At 45.7% G+C, this 20,390-nt stretch overlaps 1 protein-coding gene across 1 annotated transcript in view; it reads right to left on the bottom strand.

Moving 5' to 3' along the window:
- Positions 1-542: 542 nt before the first annotated feature.
- The window catches only part of ARMH3 (armadillo like helical domain containing 3), a 103,391-nt gene continuing 83,543 nt past the window's right edge, over positions 543-20,390 (bottom strand). The window contains exons 24-26 of the mRNA XM_083149642.1: positions 9,844-9,922; positions 2,733-2,849; positions 543-1,460 (exon numbers count right to left, since the gene is read on the bottom strand). Of these exons, the coding sequence (XP_083005768.1) occupies positions 1,368-1,460; positions 2,733-2,849; positions 9,844-9,922 (289 nt within the window). The 3' untranslated portion in view covers positions 543-1,367. The remainder of the gene's footprint in view (positions 1,461-2,732; positions 2,850-9,843; positions 9,923-20,390) is intronic.

Below are 20,390 nucleotides of genomic sequence, written 5' to 3'. Positions count from 1 at the left end.
CACAGATATGGTATTACCAAAATGTTATTTTAAGCAAATAAACTTGGCTCATCTTATAATTACAACTACCAATGGAGCCGCGCCTATCCAGCATGCCTGCTTCCTGTCTCGGCGCCCCATATTGCTGAAACTTGCCAAGAATTGGACGCGCATGGGCTTGATAAGCGCAGCACCATCTGTATAATATCCATACGGGTTAATGCTTACATTCCATTGCGCTAATTTATGGTGCCGGATGACAGCCCAACAGTCAGTACACCAACATCGGAATCCCTACTGTTCAAATGCCCATTAGTTGCGATCCCAACCAACCACGGCAAGGGAGTACCGGCAGTTGGGATTCCGACTGTTGGACCGTCATACTACACCCAAATTTATGTAGTCGCAGACTAACAGACTTTATCTTTCGAAAACAATTGAAGCAGTTGGGGCTATTTGGACAATAAATAAAAGGCTGTCCTAAGGGATTCCCACTTACACACCTAAATGTCTGACTGTACTTTCCTCAGCAAAAGGGATTAATACAAATCAGTGCTCAGTAGTGGTAAGAACAGAGAGCTATCATTTATTTTTTTTCAAATATTAACAGTGCTAATCATTATTTGTAATGCAGTAGTTACATTTTGTTAAACTATCTCTAGACAAAAAGAAAAATTAATATTTGTTTTTTTATAGAAAAAAAAACATGAACAAATAATACAAGAAAACAAAGACGTGTAGCAATTATTTAATACTACATGAAACGTAAACTCATTCTATGTCAGATTTCACATCTGGAAGACCTCAAAGTTGTCCACACACATTAACATCCAGTTGTTCAGTCCGGCTTCTGGCTTTGGTAATGGCAGAGCTTCCATGTACGCCAACCTATGTGCTACATCAGGTGAACAGGCCATTGGACACCACCACACCCCCCCCCCGAATCTCTACGGAAACATTCACATTACAGGAAAAGAGGCCAGTGTATGTAAGTAGACCATCACGGGTAATAATGATTTGCTATCTGTAAGGCAACGAGTAGATCATTTTATTTATCACAATACAAAAGGTGGGTGGGGGGGGGGTGGCTAAAATCCCACGGCTATTTTAAAATAATACACAGAACTGCCAAAACCTATTCCACCCCGTCTCGCCGGTCAGCCTCTGGAGTTTGAGACGGAGGCGGTCTTATTCCCACACGCTTTGGAGAAAACGACTAAACTGCATCGCACAGGGGCCAAATCCAATAAACATTTATATTAGTCGCTAACACGGACATTAGGTTTAAAAGAGAAATGAAAAACCAGCTGTTTCTCCAAGCGCCGGGCGGACAATTGCCCGATAGGGTGTTCGATAGCAATGGGCAGTGTTTCACATGGGGGTCAGTTTCAGGAGATGGTAGAGAATTCTTTCAGTAGTGTCTCTTGGCTGAGTGTGTTGAAGGCGAGGTTTTTCCGTACATTGATACTAATGGACCGGGCCTACGGAAAGCAGAAATCAGGGTTAAAGTAGTGCAAGCGATGATCTCGGAATCTTTTGGATCGTTTTCTTCATCAATCTGTTTTTAGGGATGGGATGTAATGAAGTACGAATTGGACAGCTTTGTGGGATGTTTTTTTTAAAGTGGCAATCCTTTACCAGACATGGTTTTGTCTTGTATACTATTGCCCTTTTTAAAAAAAAGTCCAAGTTCGGCCGGCATTCCACAAGGCCGTCCGTTTCGGACTTCGTTATGTCCGGCCTATAGTTTCCATAAGGGACAGGGTTTATCTGTAGGCGATGTCACTCACTTCATTACCTTGAAAGTGTTTGTACTTTTAGAGTTGCAATTGCAGTTTTCAGGTATTTAGGGGTTGATGGGTCAAGCACTTGAAATGAGTGGAAAGGTGGCCCATAGCAACCACCGGCTGCACCGTAGCATATGTCAAATACATTTTATAAATTAATAGGTAGAAGGGGACTGGTTGCTAGGGGCAACTTCTCAACTCGTCCATGGCTACATACCACAACCCATTTTTCTGCTATTATGTTATAGGGGGTATTCAATCCGGGGTTCCGACTGTTGGAACGTCTGAATCCTGGTCCATTTTCGCTCCACTCGACAAATACTCGACAGGCGGAATTCAATTTTCCGCCTGTCGAGTGTCAAAAAGTGGGAGTGTTGGCGAAAACGACAAGAGATTGTCGAAAAAACAGCAGTGAATTCGACAATCCGCAGCCGTTTCCGACAAAACAGATCCGACTTGTTTTAAAGTCGGATCTGTTTTTTCGGAATCTGCCTTTGATGCTGTCGGAAGTGGCAGCATTGAATAGGCGAGGGGCAGAAATCCAGTAGCATCCGGAATTCAGAGCCAGCCCCAATGGTTGGGGTTTGCGTATGCGCATTTCTGCCCAACGGCCATTTGCTGCTGCTACTGCGGAGGAGGGCCGGTGGCGTGCAGGGGTTGACAGCTGGGGAACGCCTACCATTTAAGAGCGTCCCCATAAAAATGCTGGGTGTTTCCCCTGGGAATGTAGGCGGGGGGGGGGGGGGGGTGTAATCAGATGCCCAGTGAAATCAGATGCCCAACTGTAGACCGCTGCTTAGTACATTTACCCCATGAACCTCCCGCTGCCTGTCTATATAAGGCGCTTGCCTGTCTCTTCCCTTTGCCAAGAGCCATCTGATGACGGTGCTGGGCTTTCATGGGTGTCTCTTGCAAAAAGTGTCCCCTAATAGTTTAGAATATATCGTTCTTTGTTCTCTTACTTACCAGCTCCTTAAAGAAGGTGGCTTCTTTGTGTTGCTCGGAATATCGCTCATACTGGTCAAGCCCGTCCTGCAGTTTCAAAGTCAGCGTGTCATAATTGGAACGTACGACTTCTAGAACCTGCCAATCACATAAAACGGACAGTGTTATATAATAGGACCCATACAAACGGTCAGCCATGAAATACGTCAGTTGGTCGGGCACGGTGCTAAACTTATTTGAATTCCTACCACTACTGTCGGTATCTGTCAATGGGGGAGTTGTATATAACATTGGAGAGAGAGATAAGCTGACCATCGAATTACTTTTAGCCACGACCAGAGGAAAAAGTAAGTCTATACTAACATTTAACCTGGACGCAGATGGCCAAAAATTGGGCGGGCACTGAAAAGGGGGTGGGCGCTGACATCATGTGACGTCAGCTGCCAACTCCATGTAGGCAATGACACACCTGTGTTCCATGGTGAACGCCCAGCAGCAGCAGTGGAACCCTTATATAACAAATAAAAGACTAATTCATCTTTTCCATCCTTCATTTTGTAAATGCATGTCACAGTATAACACATACTGTAGGGGAATAAGCAAAGCAAATGTCCCCTTAGACCTGAGAAGAGTCACTCTGCTTTACTGGCAGTCTTACATCATTTCATTATTCCTGCAGGGTCTCCGTAATAGAATTATGAAGAGGCATTATCGCTTCTGGGCTTGGCAGACATTTTGAAACAGTAACAGAGGGCAGCGGTCCCAGACATTATATCTACTTCTTTACACAAACTTTGCTTTTAGAGTCTTTCATTCTTATTTATTTATTTTTTGGACAGGGAGTCTGCTGAGAACTTCCCTGCAGAAGTTACTCTCCCCTCCCCTCAGTCACAGGCCCACTCTCTCACCAGAGATTTGTATGGGAACAAGTGTTGCCTGAGCTAACAACATATGCATTAGTGCTACATCCTAGTACACAGCACTGAATAACTTGCAACAACATTGGCTGGCTGCTTTAACACTTGCTAGTGTCTGGATAGGCTGCCTTCTCAGTGATGTCACTGGCTCCTAGTGACTGGATAGGTTGCACTCTCAGTAATGTCACTGGTTTAGTTGGTCACCCGTCCCAGGTGCCAGATGTTATACAGATACATGCATTCAGGTGTGGGGGGAGGGGAATTGGCACATGGGGCAAAACCAAATTGCTTCCATGTACTATGGTTGTCTACTAGAGACACCGCCAAATTAACTGCATTCTCAGTCACTAGTTTCCAATGACTGGTCAGACTGTATTCTCAGTGATGTCACTAGTTCCCAATGACTGGACAGACTGCATTCTCAGTGATGTCACTAGTTCCCAATGACTGGTCAGGCTGCATTCTCAGTGATGTCACTAGCTCCCAATGACTGGTCAGGCTGCATTCTCAGTGATGTCACTTTCCCGATGACTGGACAGACTGCATTCTCAGTGATGTCACTTTCCCGATGACTAGACAGACTGCATTCTCAGTGATGTCACTAGTTCTTTCCACTGATTTCTCGTTATTTCCACTGAACGGTGGGGATGACCATCGACCATTAATGGTTAGTGACCATTGATGGTTTGACACTTATGGTCAGTGGTTTTGTCATCAATGTTTTTCCGAAATCAGTTGGCAGAGGTCTTGTGGTGACGTGGCATTTGGGTTTTATTCTCTCTGTCTATTTAGCTCTAGCCCCTCCCCTGATTGCGGACACATACATGGTTCAAACAATCCATGTAACAATCCACGTAAATGAACCACACTGTCCAAACACGGAAGCCCTTACATCTCAGAGTGATTACGCCAGAGCCACTCATCTATTAGTGAGGCAGCTACTCAGCTATAACAATAGCTGTAGAGTTTATTCTAATTACTTTATTACTGGAACCCTCGGCTAATCTATGCCCGAATAAAATTTAAATGACTATAATTACAGGTTGAAATCACAGGAATAACAAGGAGAGCGCATGGAAGAGCAATCATGAAGATTGAATTATGTATCCGAGCACAGAATATGCAAATTGCCCAGAAATTCTTAGCTTGGTGGAATAATATGAAAGTAAAATCAGGGGCCAAGTCTTTCATTCTGTGATTGCTTTTAACGTACAATGAGGTCGTTTTTTTTATTTCACGGAATAATCTTTTTTTTCTTTCCTATAAACCGGAAACTGAACACAGAAGAGTCGGGCTGGAGATAAGCGCCAAATCTCTGCGGACAATACAGAGGCAGCCTGGAAGCATTGCGCAGTACAGTACCTGTAGGTTAGCGCACATTATATACGGGGTATATACACTTCGCATCGCATGTACCTCACATCATATTTCAATTAATTGCCCCCTAAGTACCACAGAGTGTAAGCTCTATGTACAAGTTTTATATAAAGTTTCTGATTAGTAATATTAGCTCAGGGATTACAGAAGTCCTATATCTCTATGGGGGGGGCAAGGAGAGCAGGAGGAAATCCATTCTGCATATGAGCAGACCATTTTCAGCGAATGTTTGAGAACACGACAGCCTGGTACGACCATAGGATGGGAAAGAGAGTTCCAGAGGAGGAGCAGCAGGGGAGAAGTCTTGGATACAGGCGTGAAAAGCAGTAATCCATGAGTTTTACTCTACAAATGGTGTGTATTGTCTAAAGCAGCGGTTCTCAAACTGTGGGACCGAACTACTCAGCATGGGGTCGCGACATGTTGCTGATGACTTTTCTAATCTCAGTCAGTGATTCAAGAAATCTGATAGATCTGTTGAATTAGTTATTTTACACTCCTCCCATCATTTTGTGCCTCCACAATGCTGCCATGTGTGTGCAGTCTGCTGACTACACCTGTGATGTGATGGGTTATGGTATATCAGACTCCTCCCATCACTCTGTGCCTCCACAATGCTGCCATGTATGTGCTGTCTGCTGACTACACGTGTGATGTGATGGGTTATGGTATATCAGACTCCTCCCATCACTGTGCCTCCACAATGCTGCCATGTGTGTGCTGTCTGCTGACCACACATGTGATGGGTTATGGTATATTAGACTCCTCCCATCACTCTGTGCCACCACAATGCTGCCATGTATGTGCTGTCTGCTGACTACACCTGTGATGTGATGGGTTATGGTATATTAGACTCCTCCCATCACTCTGTGCCTCCACAATGCTGCCATGCATGTGCTGTCTGCTGACTACACATGTGATGGGTTATGGTATATTAGACTCCTCCCATCACTCTGTGCCCCCACAATGCTGCCATGTATGTGCTGTCTGCTGACTACACTGGTGATGTGATGGGTTATGGTATATCAGACTCCTCCCATCACTCTGTGCCTCCACAATGCTGCCATGTATGTGCTGTTTGCTAACTACAGACGTGATGACCTTCTGCAGTAACTTGCTGGGGTCCTGTCATTATTTTTATTGTCTAATGGGGTCTTAGAGCAAGATAGTTTGAGGACCCCTGGTCTAAAGCAACAGTGACACAGACAATAATCCTATTTTAAAATATGTTTATTATCCATCCTGTTGCTGATAACCGTTTCAGCTTGCAGACTTGCACTTTCCCCAGTATGCAATGTTACATTGTATACTCTGTATTATTTCCATCTCTTTATACTCTCATTGCAGTAAATAAAGCTAACGTTTAGCTGCTGACAAAGCAACAAGAACATTGCAGGAATAAATGCATAAGCACATAGAGGTCTGTACTAAATATTTACAGCACAGTTTCGGTCTCCGCAAGGTTCAGGACGGAACAATACTCCCATATTCTGCTTCTTACTGACACGCCGGGAGCCGAACAATGTATTCCGCTCTGCACAAAAGAAGTGAATTTGCTACGTTCTGCAATATTCATTTTGCCCGAGGATTTGCTGGGAGAAACTGTTGGAAGAGAAAACTATGCCATGCATAAGCGACAAATCAGCTTATCGCACCGTGCTGTAACTCGTAGCAACTAAACATGAGGCTTCATCAGTGTAACGCTGATTATGCTAATTACAGAGAACGTCCGATTGCCTGCTCGGGGACACAGCGCCTTTGTGTTACTTTTACCATGATAATAAATCAGCCTTATTACCGAGCTGTGAGCACAAAGGGTTTCCCATGTGGAACACGTTCATGCTGCCGTATTAGTCGCAGCTAAGAGTTTCCATTGAAGCTGAAATCAGCGGAAGTGCCCGCGTCACCCACACATGTGTAACGGATTGGCATCATATCAGTGCACCTGGGTGGTCTGCCACCCAGGTGCACCGAGCAGGCTGCACGCACTCATGCACTCTGACCTTGGAAAACAGCTAAGGAAGGGTGCCAATGTGTGCATAGGGTGGTGACAAGAACTAGTATGAAGGTGACATGACAGTCTGACCTCCCCCCGGGACCACAGCTCTCCCCAAACACTTCTATTGTGTTGTTTTGTTATTTCATGAAAAGGTTATTCTGGTTCACAGCAGTCATTCCGGTGTACAGCACTGTGCATATTACATGTGGCGGGTTGGGATCATTTGGTCTACAGCATGATGGTCGACAGTCATTAGGTCGACATGGGTGTAGGTCCACATGGTTCTAAGCCGAAAGGTCATTAGTTCGACACTGTCTATGTTGAGTCAAAAGGTGGACATGGGGTTTTTCACTGTTTTTTTACCTGAATGTCAACACAGTCGACATCGACACAGGTTAAAGTGCACCGCGTCCCCTCCCTGCGCTCGCAATGCTATTTTATTTTCCCACCACGCCCTAGTGGATGGTAGGGCATGAAATACCGCCTGTCGGCACATGCCGGCTCAAAAAACAGTGAAAAACCCTATGTCGACCTTTTGACTGTCGACCTAGACAATGTCGAACTAATGACCTGTCGGACTAACGACCTTTCGACCTAGAACCATGTTGACCTTTTCCTATGTCGACCTAGACCCATGTCGACCTAATGGTGTCGACCTAATGACTGTCGACCATCATGCTGTAGACCAAATGACCATATCCCCATGTGGCATTACACCGTGTGTTATAATATTCAGGAGAGTTCCTGGAAATGCTCTTCTATGCAGGTCCAAAAATCAAGGGGATACGGTCACTAGGTCTACAAGCATTAGGTCAAGAATCATTAGGTCGACAGGGTCATTGGGTTGACATGCATTAGGTCAAAAGTCAAAAGGTTGAAATGTTTTTTTTTTTACTTATCTTCAGCCGACATGTGCCGACAGGCGGTATTTCATGCCCTACCATTCGCTGGGGCCTGGCGGGAGAATAAAATAGTGTGCTGAGCGCAACAAGGCACCGTGCCCGAAGCATGGCGAGCCATGCTAGGGGACGCGATGCTACGCTTCAGTGTCCATGTCAACTGTGTCGACATTCGGGGCAAAAAAGTGAAAGACCTTTTGACTGTCAACCTTCCCCATGTGGACATAATGCATGTCGACCTAATGGCCCTGTCGACCTTCCTGCATGTCGACCTAGTTGCTGTCTACCCAATCATCCATACCCATATCAAGTTATCAGCTCTAAGCTACCAATGGCCACCTGCCCCTCTGCAATGCCAAGTAACACCCCGAAAAATGCCCCTTTCTACCAATTACCTGACTACATAGTTTACTTGCCTACTTTTGAAAACTATAACCAGTTAGAGAGTGTCCCACTCTGCCCAAAGGGCGTATCCCACTGTTCCCAAAGGGCGTGTCCAATGGCATTTCTGGGCGTGCATGCAATAGCAGCTGCGATCACACTTGCTACTGGAGAGGCCTGTGCATCCTGGGAATTCAGCTCAGCCTGTCTATGGTGGCTCTGCACAGCGATCCGATGTGCGACAATGTTAGCAATGTTTCTGCAATAATGCTGTGCACAAATAATGTAATCGCTAATGCTTCCTGAAATGATAACATGTCCTCATAAGTACAGGATTTGCAGCATGGTACAGGCCTGTATGGCAAGGGATCCCTGCACATCCAAAGATGTACTGCTACACAGCAGGTCAGTACAAAAGACAGCAGATCTCCAAAGGCCTGCACTACACTGCTGCTACACCACTTGTTCTGCGTTCAGCACCATGGACAGCAGATCTCCATAGTACACCGCTGCTACACCATGTGTCTTGGGTTCAGCACCACAGACAGCAGATCTCCATAGACCTGCAATACATTGCTGCTACACCACGTGTCCTGTGTTCAGCACCATGGACAGCAGATCTCCGTAGGCCTGCACTACGCTGCTGCTACACCACTTGTCCTGAATTCAGCACCATGGACAGCAGATCTCCATAGGCCTGCATTACACATTACACCGCTGCTACACCACGTGTCCTGCGTTCAGCACCATGGACAGCGGATCTCCAGAGCGCTGCACTACGCTGCTGATACACCACGTGTTCTGTGTTCGGGACCATGGACAGCAGAGCTCCATAGACCTGCAATACATTGCTGCTACACCACGTGTCCTGTGTTCAGCACCATGGACAGCAGATCTCCATAGGCCTGCACTACGCTGCTGCTACACCACTTGTCCTGAATTCAGCACCATGGACAGCAGATCTCCATAGGCCTGCATTACACTGCTGCTACACCACATGTCCTGCGTTAGCACCACGGACAGCATATCTCCTTAGGCCTGCACTACACTGCTGCTACACCACGTGTCCTGTGTTCGGCACCATGGACAGCAGATCTCCATAGGCCTGCACTACGCTGCTGCTACACCACTTGTCCTGAAATCAGCACCATGGACAGCAGATCTCCATAGGCCTGCATTACGCTGCTGCTACGCCACATGTCCTGCGTTAGCACCACGGACAGCATATCTCCTTAGGCCTGCACTACACTGCTGCCGCTTAGTGACCTGTGCATCACTCATCGCTACTGTAGGAAATAACAGATGCAGCTGTGCAGAGAACTTCGTGAGGCTACTTTCTAAACATTTTATTCAAATCAGACTTGCAAATTGGAGGATCTCTTAGACAGACTCAACCCGCTCATTGACTGTGCTTTGATCTTTGTCAATAACCGCAGGGATCCCTGCCAGACAGAATGTCAACTCAAAGCTTTACGAGAAATGACATTAAAATGTAACTGACGACGAGAACAGAACAAAATAAAAAAACACACTGATTTCAAATATTTTTTTCCTCTTACCTGTTCCTCGGATAACTGCGAAATGTGATTCACAGCCGCGTAGGACTCAATTTTGGGATTAAAGTGGTTTATAATGGCTCTGAAAGGGAAAGAAACAGCAATTTATATTAATACGCATGTCTATCTTCTCAGTGTGAGATTACAGGTTATCTCTCCTATCTGCTGTTTTGATATTTGCAGGGAACTCAGCGCTAAGTATATATGGTGGCATGCCCCAGAGAGGGTTACAATCCCAGTTCAGAAAATAATTGGCGGTATAGAGCGTGTAAGAGGCAAGAGGTGCAGTTATGGCTATATGGGGAACAGGCACGGTCATCAATTAGATGTGTAATCTCGCTGGATGTCAAATCTGAAACTCAAAGGCCAACAAAGATTTCTGCACGACACCTTTCAAACTAAAGCTTTGCTTCAAAGAAGCCATACACATATAATAAATAAAACAAAATACATTTTTAAAATTAAATGTAAAAAGTACACAGGCGTGAGGCCAAAGGAAGACGTCAGATTGAACAATTATTAAGAGAGTACTGACAACAGTTGTGAATTGTATTAGCATCGTTTCTATATTAAAATTTACTTAGTGTGAGGAACAGGTGGCAAAACCTATGAAATGCATCAGTCCTCGGAATACCGAAATGAAACGCATCAGTGCAGGTCCTTAGAATATGGTAATGAAAAGCGTCAGGGCCAGTCCTTAGACTAGGGTAATGAAACGCGTCAGCAACCAGGTCCTTGATATAAGGTCATGAAATGTGTGAGTCACAAGGTCCGTGATATATGGTAAAGAAAGGTGTCTCTGCACCAGACACTCAATGTCTCGTAATGAAACGCTTCAGTTGCCAGGCCCCCGGGAAATTAAAGTGAAACCCCATCAGAAACCAGGTCCCCATGATATGGTAATGAAACTCGTTTGCTCCTTGGGATATTGTAATAATACGCATCAGTGCCAGGTCCTTGGGATATAGTAATGAAACATGTCAGTGCCAGGTACTCAGGATATAGTAATGAAACGCGTCAGTGCCAGGTCATTGGGATATAGTAATGAAATGTGTCATAGCCAGGTGCTCAGGCTATAGTGATGAAACTGTCAGTGCCAGGCCATTGGGATAGAGTAATGAAATGCATCAGCACCAGGTCCTCAGGATATAGTAATGAAACACGTCAGGACCAGGTTCCCGGGATATAGTAATGAAGCGCATCAGTGCCAGGTCTTCGGGATATAGTATTGAAGCACATCAGGATCAGGTCCTCAGGATATAGTAATGAAACGCGTCAGTGCCAGATCCTCGGGATATAGTAATGAAACACGTTCTGACAAGGTCCCCAGGATATAGTAATGAAATGCGTCAGTGCCAGGTCCTCGGGATATAGTAATGAAACACGTTACGACAAGGTCCTCGGGCCATAGTAATGAAACGCGTCAGTGCCAGGTCCTCGGGATATAGTAATGAAACGCATCAGCACCAGGTCCTCAGGATATAGTAATGAAATGCGTCAGTGCCAGGTCCTCGGGATATAGTAATGAAACACGTTACGACAAGGTCCTCGGGCCATAGTAGTGAAACGCGTCAGTGCCAGGTCCCCGGGATATAGTAATGAAGCGCATCAGTGCCAAGTCCTCGGGATATAGTAATGAAACACGTTACGACAAGGTCCTCGGGCCATAGTAATGAAACGCATCAGTGCCAGGTCCTCGGGATATAGTAATGAAACGCATCAGCACCAGGTCCTCAGGATATAGTAATGAAACACGTCAGTGCCAGGTCCTCAGGCTATAGTAATGAAACACGTCAGGACCAGGTTCTCGGGATATAGTAATGAAACACGTCAGGACCAGGTTCTCGGGATATAGTAATGAAATGCGTCAGTGCCAGGTCCTTGGGATATAATCATGAAACTCGTCAGTGCCAGGTCCCCGGGATATAGTAATGAAGCGCATCAGTGCCAGGTCTTCGGGATATAGTATTGAAGCACATCAGGATCAGGTCCTCAGGATATAGTAATGAAACGCGTCAGTGCCAGGTCCTCGGGATATAGTAATGAAACACGTTCTGACAAGGTCCCCAGGATATAGTAATGAAATGCGTCAGTGCCAGGTCCTCGGGATATAGTAATGAAACACGTTACGACAAGGTCCTCGGGCCATAGTAATGAAACGCGTCAGTGCCAGGTCCTCTGGATATAGTAATGAAATGCCTCAGTGCCAGGCCCTCGGTATAAAGTAACGAAACGCGTCAGTGCCAGGTCCTCAGGCTATATTAATGAAACAAGTCAGGACCAGGTTCTCGGGATATAGTAATGAAATGCGTCAGTGCCAGGTCCTTGGGATATAATCATGAAACTCGTCAGTGCCAGGTCCTTGGGATATAGTAATGAAACGTGTCAGACCCAGGTCCCCGGGATTAAGAGGGTTAGGCTGTAGGAAGAGAGGGTTACCCTCTGGGAAAGAAGTTAAGCTGTGGGAAGATAGGGTTAGGCTGTGGGAAGAGAGGTTAAAGCTGTGTACATATTGCTGAGCAGGCTGTGGGAAGAGAAAGTTAGGACGTAGGAAGAGAAAGTTAGGACGCGGGAAGAGAAAGTTAGGACGCGGGAAGAGAAAGTTAGGACGCGGGAAGAGAAAGTTAGGACGCGGGAAGAGAAAGTTAGGACGCGGGAAGAGAAAGTAAGGCTGCGGGAAGAGAATGTTAGGCTGTGGGAAGAGAAGGTTAGGCTGCAGGAGGAGAAGGTTAGGCAGCGGGAGGAGAAAATTAGGCTGCAGGAGGAGAAGGTTCGGCTGCGGGAAGAGAAGGTTAGGCTGCGGGAGGAGAAGGTTAGGCTGCGGGAAGAGAAGGTTAGTCTGCGGGAAGAGAAGGTTAGGGTTAGGCTGTGGGAAGAGGTGGTTAGGATTAGGATGCAGTAATAGAGGGTAAGGATGTGAGAAGGGAAGACTAGGGGTAGGCTGCGGGAAATAAGGCTTAGGCTATGGGAAGAGAAGGTTAGGGTTAGGATATGGGAAGAGAAGGTTAGGGTTAGGATATGAGAAGAGAGTGTTAGGGTTAGGATATGGGAAGAGTTTTAGGATGTGGGAAGAGAAAATTTTCAAAAGGCAAAACCAACCTGATGTCATCTTTTACAGCATTACCGGTGTAACTCTAATGGCTACACCACTGACAACAAGCCTAAGTGTGTCTCGCAGACTCTTACACCCCCCATTGTGCCTGATTATATAACTGAGTGCACAAATGGTTTCAGGCTTTGTACAGCTCTCACATGCTGACAGTTCAAGATTTTCAAACCCTCAACCCTGAAACACAATGTGTAACACTGAACTGAATGTCACAACAGTTTCCTTTTCCCAGAGGCAGATAATGAAATAATAAATATCTTCAGAATCAAACAAACATAATTATGTGTATTATGAAGCACATTTGGGGCTTGTTCTACAATGGAGCTCATTTCTGCAATCAATTAATCAACAAAACAAAGAAGTAAATGAGTGCTCACAACAAAGATTCATGATGTGACAGTAATGTAATAAAACATCCAGAAAATAAATGTCTGTGTTGTGAAAGAAGCGGCGGTTCCACAAACCAGAGAGATTATTAGGAGGGAAATGGCAGCAAACTCCGCTAATATGGGCTTTAAACTTATAGCATTAGAAAACCACATAACGGTCTGTACCTATCAAATGGCTCTCATATCCTGTACACCAGGGGTGGGCAACAGGCGGTCCGCTCGGCGCTGCTGTATGTGTGTCAGATAGCGGTTGTGTGTGCGTGAGGCGTAGTTCTGGGAAGCCTGTGCGTAGCAGGCGCCAGGTGTGGCCCGGCGCATGCGAGAAAGGCCGCAGGTCTACGCCGTGGGCACACACACAGCCGCCATCGGACACACATACAGCAGCGCCGAGCCGCCCACCCTCCGCATGTCACTACAGCCGCAATGCCACCACCGAGGATGGGGGAGTCGCTGTGACTGCATGGGGTTGCAATCTGCACCATTTTTCAAGGCTGGCGCGCAGGTGTTTGGAGTATCTAAAGAGGGGCATGTGTGTGGCATTAATAATGTGGGCAGATGTGTGGAATTACTAAGGGGGCGCTGGTGTGTGGAATTACTAATGTAAGGGGCAAGTATAAGGGGTCTACTATTGTGTTTCACGATGTGTAAAAGGGGTATATGGTGTGTTACAACACATTCAAAGACACCCCCTCCCCCTTTTGAGTGACCACGCCCCCTATTTCTGGAGTGCGGCCCTACAATATCTGCTGGAAGCATTAAGTGGACCCCAGATGAAATAATTTCCCACCCCTGCTGTACACTGAGCTGCACATTACAGTTTCTGCGGGTACCATTGGAGTTCTAGATTTCTACTGAGAAATAATTGTCAGGTCACAGATGCACAGATCTTGATTTTAGGGCATCCGGATTATAGAACTACAGTAAACAGATAGACAGTCGGTAGTCGACATGTACAGATCGGGTCTCCCTTATCCGTATATTCCAAAAACCAAAATTTTCTGAAAACTGTGGTTTTTCAGAATATTTCGGGGTCCCATGGGTGCGTTGCGAGTGAGTGCTGGTGATGTCACGGCACGCACTTGTGCAATGCACCTCTGGGACCGGAGATGCCGCTGAAGAGGATCCTGAAGGCCACTGTGGACCATTGGGGCACCACCAGGGGAACAGGTAAGTATGGAAAAAGAAAAATCCAAAATCCGAAAAAATCCCTTATTCAAAATGCCAAGATCCCGAGCATTTTGTATAAGGAATACTCAACCTGTATTAGGGAATCCATGGGCAAAAGGTTTACATGTAAAGGTAGCCAGTGCTTAAGGTTGACCGGTTCAAAAACAAAGCCAAAATGTCAATTATTTTTTAAACTTTTCATACATTACCATCTACATGGACTACGAATTGTAATAGTAACGGTCCATGCAAGGGAAGGTGGAACACTAATTGCAGGTCAAATGTGATTAAACATACAACAGGACACCCAAAAATTCCAAAAATGAAAACAATACCCGCATTGACCTTTTTTTGTGTTGCTCTTTCATGTGTCAACCATTTTGGAGTTGCCCTATTTTCTTTAGATTTCATAAACCAAAGCAGTTTTCAGTGTCTTTGCTACCCTGTATCAGTACAATTCACAGATGTGTGAATTGTAGCTCAGTTCAAATTTCAAATACGGGAACCACACCTACTACTACTATTCCAAACTGACTCACTGGCAGTGGTTCCCCTATTTAAATTTGAACTGAGCTGTAGCTCCTCCCCTCTGGAGCCGCCATTGGTCCACATACACCTATCTTGAAAAGTGGCGATTTGATAGGATTTTGCCAATACGGCAGGCCATGTGTCTCACCGCACACGCTTTATCACAAAATAATGCTTCTTATTCGCATCAATAATGCAAGAAAATCACAGTACACAGGTACACTGGGCACTGCATGAAGGTGTTGGCCTGGGGGGGAAAAAGGCAATAGTTACATATGAGTCGCGTCTTCACATTACGGGTCACTGCTCCTAATATGCCACTGTACCACTTTCAATGCGATAAAAGTAGTAATCTCATGTGCCTAGAAAAACATTAGTAACATTGTACATGGCCACGGGGCAAATAAGTTGCAACTGTGGAAAATGTATGAACACTTGGAATCAGAGGGCCCTAGTCCCGACAGGCGTCATTGCCAGTCATTAGCTTTGAGCACAGGGATTGGACATGTGCTCTCTTCCACTCTTCTTGGTGCCCCATAGGGCCAAGTCCATTATTTCAATCCTAGGACCTCTTTAAGCCACCTAATCCGTAATATCAACGGTTGGTGTCATAGAACCACCATCACACTAGTCTGTATTTCTTGTAAATATTACAAAACAAGAAAAGCGTAATGTAAAACAGCTGCACTAAGCCCGTGTACATGTGTCAGAGCATCTACAGAGCTTTTGTTATGTCTAATAACCATGCAAGTCTTCCTAAGGGATACGGTCGACAGTCATTAGGTCGACATACTGGAAGGTCAACAGGTGTCTAGGTCGACATGGCACAAGGTCGACAGGTTGTTAGGTCCACACAAGCATTAGGTCGACATGGTCTAGGTCGACAGTCAAAAGGTCAACATGGGGTTTTTCACAGTTTTTGAGCCGACATGTGCCGACAGGCGGTATTTCATGCCCTACCATCCACTAGGAGGTGGTGGGAGAATAAAATAGTGCCCGATGGGACGCGGTGCACTTAAAACTGTGTCTATGTCGACTGTCGACATTCTGGATAAAAAATGGTGAAAAACCCCATGTCCACCTTTTCACTGTCAACCTAGACACTGTCGACCTAATGCTTGTGTCGACCTAACCACCTGTCGACCTTGTGCTATGTCTACCTAGACACCTGTCGACCATCCAGTATGTCGACCTAGTGGTGTCAACCTAATGACTATTGACCATCTTTAGGTGGACCCAATCATCTCATTCCCTTCCTAATACCCCATCTATTATTCATGTACGATAAACCCGGGAGCTTGTGTGACTAGAATGACGGCTTCACAACAGTTTCTGAAACTTGCCCTATGCAGAGACGGGACACTCATGGCACCAAGGATGAGTAGGGTACTGGGACTTGTAGTCCCACAGCAGGTAGCTGGACAGAGACGGTATACCAAGTAACCATTTGTCTTTATTCTTATATAGTTCCTGGAAATTTAAATAGAAAGTGGCTGGAGTTTTATGGGTGTTTTTGGATTGCGACTTTAACGTCTGAAGTACTGTAGTGTGTGATTTTTAGCGCGGCATTTAGACTAAACGGATCACGGAGCCAAGCACATCACGTAAATAACACAATCTCGTTTTCCAATTTGCTCCATGATTACTGCAACTAAAACCAACGCTGCTCCTCAGAGATCCACTAGCCTGAAATGGAAAAACGGTTAGCGAAAGCTTCATCAAGTATAAAGCCCTAGTATATATATGGCCTATTACCGAGCACCGGGAGTGCCGACAGGTCATTAGATTATGATAAATATATACGGCTTTGCTTATCTACCCTGAATAACTGATGGGGATGTAGACAATCGGTCTGAACAAGCGGCATCACGAGGCAGAAATGTCTGGATTTGTAGCACGGATTCGTTTTAAGGCCGTGTTTATGGAATGTCACCTCTGCGAAGGGCAAGTAACCGGCTTTCTGGGATGGGGTACATACACAATGCCATCTGCCTGAAAGTGGCAGATTTTCCACAAGGCAACATAGGCACCTGCCCAGGGCCCAGCAAGTCCCAAGGGCCCCCATAAAGTTATCATGGGTGTTGCACGACTACCGTGTGATGTAACATCAAGTCCCTTGGATGTTTTCTGATATGTTTGGACACACAGGTATTAGGCTACTTCCAAAACACCGGGGGCCTGATTCAGATTTGTACACAATGCCGATACTCAGCAGCTGATCATTTATCGGTATACTGTGCACGTGCCAAGGTAATCTATCAATGCCGCCTGCTATCAGCTGCATATATATATATATATAATGCTATGGATTGTTTGAAGGGAGGAGGGCCCCAAACTGGTATTTTGCCTAGGGCCCCAAACTGGTATTTTGCCTAGGGCCCCATGAGATCTAATTCCGCCTCTGATCGGGATGCAGTTTAAATTCCAGCGGTCTGGATCCCGGCGTTCAGAATCCCGACCGCCGAAATCCCGACACTTTCTCCCTCCGTGGGTGTCCACGACACCCCTGGAGGGAGAATAAATTAGCGTGCCGAGCGTAGCGAGGCACCGGGCCTGCTGCGTGGCGAGTGCAGCGAGCCCGCAAGGGGGGGCGATCCACGTCCCCCCCTTGTCGGGATTTCGGCGGTCGGGATTCCGGCATCGGGATTTTGAACGCCGGGATCCCGACTGCCGGGATTTCATACTGAATCCCTCTGATCACGAGACTATCTAGGCAGGTCTAGAGTTAAACTACTACACTACACTACACATTGCGTACAATACGGCTATCAACTAGCTTGGGACAGTACGGCTGGTGTAATGGTTAGCATTACTGCCTCACAGCGCTGTGGTCATGGGTTCCATTCCCACCACGGCCCTAACTGTGCGGAGTTTGTATATTCTCCCCGTACTTGTGTGGGTTTCCTCTGGGTACTCCGGTTTCCTGCCAAAATCCAAAAATATACTGGTAGGCTAATTGGCTCCCAACAAATTAACCCTAGAATGTCTGTGTGTGTGCGTGTACATGTGGTAGGGAATATAGATTGTAAGCTCCACTGGGGCATGGACTGATGTGAATGTTCAAATATTCTCTGTATGCGCTGTATAAGAAACTGTTAATAAATAAATGAATTAATATAATGATTATTTGCAAATTACAAATATCTCTGCTGTGATCTTAAGCTTGGTAAATAGGGTAAATGAAACAACTTTTACAATTCATTTTAGTTCTATTAAAACCATTTCTAAAGGTCACTGTATTTATAATGTATAGATTTAAGGCTTTGCATTGTTTGACAGTGGTTTATTATCAGGAGATGGGCCATTAACGGAACGCTGCCATTTTTGCGTATACGGTTAAAAAAAGAAATGAAATAAGAATAGTGCACTAGGAAAGGGCTGTTTTTTCCCCCCACCTCTGCGCTGTAAAATGACAGGGTCACATTTAAAATGATACAATAGAGCACAACATTTTATTAACAGGTTACAATTTAATAAAATGGTAACATACTATCAGGAGTAGTACAGGCTCCTTTCATCGCAGTACATTTAGGTATTGCTCTATCTCCCTTTTTCAAATGAAGGCAAGTACAGTGCACAAGTTCTGACCATGATTTATAGACAATGTATTTGTCACCACAATCTACCTGTATTCTGTGCCTCAGATTTAACATCACTAATATGTGCTGTTGAGTAACCAGCTCTTTCCTCTATCTATAATAAATCTCATTCTGTTGCTTCCAGCTGCCTCCATTCCCCTCCTCACATCATGTCACTGCCCCTGTCACATGCAGCCCTGTCCTCACTGACACATCACTCATCTCCTGATATACTCTGTGCTGCTGGGAGACTGCTCTTCCCACTATATAACTCTCAGTCTGTGGCTTCCTGCTGCCTCCATTCCCCTCCTCACATCATGTCACTGCCCCTGTTACATGCAGTCCTGTCCTCACTGACACATCACTCATCTCCTGATATACTCTGTGCTGCTGGGGACCCTGCTCCTCCCACTATATAACTCTGTATGTGGCTTCCTGCTTCCTCCATTCCCCTTCTCACATCATGTCACTGCCCCTGTCACATGCAACCCTGTCCTCAATGGTGCATCACTCATCTCCTGATATACTCTGTGCTGCTGGGGACCCTGCTCCCCCCACTATATAACTCTCAGTCTGTGGCTTCCTACTGCCCCCATTCCCCTCCTCACATCATGTCACTGCCCCTGTCAAGTGCAGCCCTGTCCTCAATGGTGCATCACTCATCTCCTGATATACTCTGTGCTGCTGGGGACCCTGCTCCCCCCACTATATAACTCTCAGTCTGTGGCTTCCTACTGCCCCCATTCCCCTCCTCACATCCTGTCACTGCCCCTGTCACATGCAGCCCTGTTCTCCCCAAAACAGGATACAAACTTTTCCACACATATTGATACTAACGGGTAGATTTACTTAAGCTTCTAAAAATGAAAAGAGGTGATGTTTCCCATAGCAACCAATCGGATGTGGTCTATCATTCCTCTACTGTCTTTCCTAGAAAATGAAAGACAAAATCTGATTGGTAGCTATGGGAAACATCACTTTATTTTATTTTTTAAGCTTTATTAAATTTACCCCTGATAACCACACAAACCCCTGAAACACAGGGAAAGGAATGAAGATTGACAATCTGCTCATTTCCACACTACAACCTTCCATTACGCAGCCCGCTGATAACTGCTTTAAAAAAAAAATCATTAAATGGGATTTTTACCCTGAATCCCATCTGAATTGCTAATGACTTACAGGTATTAAAATGAGATAGAAATGGAAATAGCAGAGTGTACGGGCCAAACGTTATCTCCTTACATTCGCATGGCAGAGTAATCCACGGAAACACAAATGCATGGAGATACCAGGTTTGCACAGTACAATAAAGGACAAGTGATAGGGAATCTGATACCCCTTTCACATCGCACTTTTAAAACGGTATATTGCCGTTTTTTTCCCTTTTTAAAACGTTTAAGGCTGCACTGTGAATGCACCACAGCCGATTTACCGTTTCAATTTAACTGGCATTTCGAACCGTGTAAAAAGCAGAGTCCTACACGGTTCCTTGCCGTTTTTTGTGCAATGTGAATGTGTACAGTTTGTCTGAAACGGTATTTCAGGCAAACAACACAAGCACAATTTGTGGCGCCCCCTCCCCTCCTATATGTCACACAGGACACACAATCCCACTGCTATACAATAGGTGCGCGCTAGTGGTGTCCAGGTGTGCACCACTGGCGCAGCACCTCTACGGGACACCCCCGTGACCAGCTTCTGTCCCCCCAGTCGTTGTCCCCCCCCTGTACCTGTGCTCCGGCGATCGGTACGCCGGAGCTTCTCTGACCCGCCCGC

The sequence above is a fragment of the Crinia signifera genome, chromosome 6 (assembly GCF_055691185.1).
Source record: "Crinia signifera chromosome 6, ASM5569118v1, whole genome shotgun sequence".
NCBI classification, from domain to species: Eukaryota; Metazoa; Chordata; class Amphibia; order Anura; family Myobatrachidae; genus Crinia; species Crinia signifera.
Note: the sequence above shows the minus strand (reverse complement) of the source record. Positions and strands in the feature narration are given on the sequence as shown.